Here is a 2,955-nt window from a genome sequence, read left to right on the forward strand (position 1 = left end):
CCGCGGCTAGCCGCGCGGGTAAAACCGCGCCAATGGAAAGACAGCCTAAGCCAGTATATCAAAATTACCAAATGTTTGACATCCAATAGCCTAGTATGATTAATAAATTAAACATAACTAACTTTTTAAACTAACATTTAGTAAGACAATAGTATGACATCACGAGTATATATTACGTAACAGTGCTTGATGACCTCACACGTTTTATTTGTTATTTTAGTGATGCGGATTCGACCAGGACAGCTGCGTTATACACACGATTCTATACGGAATCGCTTCAGCGATGGAGGCAGTTTGGAAGAGTCGCTTTGCGATTTATTAAGATACCCAAGTGAAGTGAACTCTCGAATCGGGAATATACCCAGGATGAAAGTGATGAAACACGCAGGACACCACTACGCTGTCACCGGAAACCGACAACTTTATCTGCTTCGGAAGCTGGAATCTGCAGGGATAGTGAAGAAAATCCATGTGGCGGTCTTGCCATTTAATTCTGAAAGATTCTACGAGTATTTCACCACAAAGTGTAACGGCCAATTTGTAAGAGTGACAGAAAGCCCAAATATGGATGGAAAACTAAATTGTCATACAGAAATACAGGAAGAAAAATACAGGTACGTGTATTTGATAAGGGTCGTTCAGGTTGTAATGTACCAATCATGTGTTTGTCAGGTCTGAGTTCGAAGTGCAACGTCAAATGTTTAAGGAGTAAACCGTAACTATGACCATGATTGGTGGATATATGTGACACTGGTTATTTGTGCAAATAATATGACAAATGCCCCATCAGTTCCACATGTTTTATTACGTGAACAATTATTACACTAGTGATATTGTGTACTTGTCAATAACTGGGGTGGCAATAAAATTTCCACTGGCATTTTGTGCAGACCAGACGGTGGGTACTGTAAACTTCCTGTAAGTGCTTAAAACGATACGTGACAGTAGAGTTTCTTCGAATAATTATCAATGGGAGGTACCACACTGTCAGTGTATATACTGGCCCGGTGGTTTGAAACGTTGCTTTTGTTAGTTTTATTAAGAATTGTTACTATGGTCATCAATAGGAATTTATTTGGTCTAATGGAACCTTCAACACCCATGTCACGAGAAACTGCATCACACATCACGTCAGTGGGGTGAGCATGGATGTTTGTCAAAAATGTATTAACTTTAAAAAAAAAAAACCCATTTAATTGGGATTTTGTTCTTTTCCAGGTTTCCGTGTTAGTGATGATGATGTAGATGATGACGATAGCGATGCAGTTGATTCTACCTCTGGTTATGATGATTTTAGTGAAACTGATGGTCACGAAACAGACGAAGATGATTATAGCACGGTTGATGGGCAAGAAACCGATGGAGATGATTATAACACGTCTGGTGGGTACGAAACTGACGAAGATAATTATAACGGGCCTGGTGAATACGAAAGTGATGAAGATAATTATAACGGGCATGGTAGATACGAAATAAACGAAGATAATTATAATGGGCCTGATGGATACGAAACAGATGAAGATAATTATAACGGGCCTGGTGGATACGAAACTGACAAATATAATTATAACGGGCATGGTGGATACGAAACTGACTAAGATAATTATAAAGGGCCTGATGGATACGAAAGAAACGAAGATAATTATAACGGGCCTGGTGGTACGAAACAAACGAAGATAATTATAACGGGCCTGATGGATACGAAACAAACGAAGATAATTATAACTGGCCTGATGGATACGAAGATAATTATAACAGGCCTGGTGGATACGAAACAGATGAAGATAATTATAACGGGCCTGATGGATACGAAACGGACGAAGATAATTATAACGGGCCTGATGGATACAAAACAGACGAAGATAATTATAACGGGCTTGGTGGATACGAAACGGACGAAGATAATTATAACAGGCCTGATGGATACGAAACAAACGATAATTATAACGGGCCTGATGGATACGAAACTGACAAAGATAATTATAACAGGCCTGATGGATACGAAACACACAAAGATAATTATAACGGGCCTGGTGGATACGAAACAAACAAAGATAATTATAACGGGCCTGGTGGATACGAAACAAACGAAGATAATTATAACGGGCCTGGTGGATACGAAACAAACAAAGATAATTATAACGGGCCTGGTGGATACGAAACAAACAAAGATAATTATAACGGGCCTGGTGGATACGAAACAAACAAAGATAATTATAACGGGCCTGGTGGATACGAAACAAACAAAGATAATTATAACGGGCCTGGTGGATACGAAACAAACGAAAATAATTATGGCACATCTGATGGATACGAAACTCAAGAAGATAATTATGGCGGATACGAAACTCAAGAAAATAATTATGGCACGTCTGATGGATACGAAACTCAAGAAGATAATTATGGCGGATACGATACTCAAGAAAATAATTATGGCACGTCTGATGGATACGAAACTCAAGAAGATAATTATGGTGGATACGAAACACAAGAAGATATTTATGGCAATTTTGGTGGATACGAAACTCACGAAGATAATTATGGTGGATACGAAACTCAAAATAATTATGGCACGTCTGGCGGACAAAATACTGAGAATGAAGGAGACAGTTATGACACACTGAGTGAACACCAAACTGACGAAGATAATTACGACATGTCATAGACTTGAACTTGACGGACATAACCATGACGACACGTAATAGATACAAACCTGACGGATAACATGACGTGTGGTAGACATGAACTTGGTGGATGTTAATAATATTACGACACATGCTACACACAAATGGATATCATTATGACGTGTTAGACACGAACCTGACGGATATCATTATGACGTGTTAGAGACGAACCTGACGGAAATCATTATGACGGGGTAGACATGAACCTGACAGAATAGACACGAACCTGACGGATATCGCTATGACGGAGTAGACACGAACCTGACGGATA

General features: G+C 39.2%; 1 protein-coding gene across 1 annotated transcript; it reads left to right on the forward strand.

Moving 5' to 3' along the window:
• Window positions 1–659: 659 nt before the first annotated feature.
• On the forward strand, window positions 660–2,665 carry LOC121372364 (uncharacterized protein DDB_G0290685-like). The gene is made up of 3 exons (XM_041498668.1): window positions 660–708; window positions 1,219–1,461; window positions 1,779–2,665. Exons 1-3 carry the CDS (start codon window positions 660–662, stop codon window positions 2,663–2,665), a joined length of 1,179 nt encoding a protein of 392 aa, XP_041354602.1.
• The last annotated feature ends 290 nt before the right edge of the window (window positions 2,666–2,955 follow it).

Source organism: Gigantopelta aegis, chromosome 4 (genome assembly GCF_016097555.1).
Source record: "Gigantopelta aegis isolate Gae_Host chromosome 4, Gae_host_genome, whole genome shotgun sequence".
In the NCBI taxonomy this organism is placed as follows: Eukaryota; Metazoa; Mollusca; class Gastropoda; order Neomphalida; family Peltospiridae; genus Gigantopelta; species Gigantopelta aegis.

Excerpts from the sequence above, each read along its gene's own strand:
- LOC121372364 (XM_041498668.1), top strand. The coding sequence starts at position 660 with ATGTGTTTGTCAGGTCTGAGTTCGAAGTGCAACGTCAAATGTTTAAGG. Across the intron at positions 709-1,218 it reads CAACGTCAAATGTTTAAGGA|GTTTCCGTGTTAGTGATGAT; the intron begins GTAAACCGTAAC and ends GTTCTTTTCCAG. Across the intron at positions 1,462-1,778 it reads AGATAATTATAACGGGCATG|ATGAAGATAATTATAACGGG; the intron begins GTAGATACGAAA and ends GATACGAAACAG.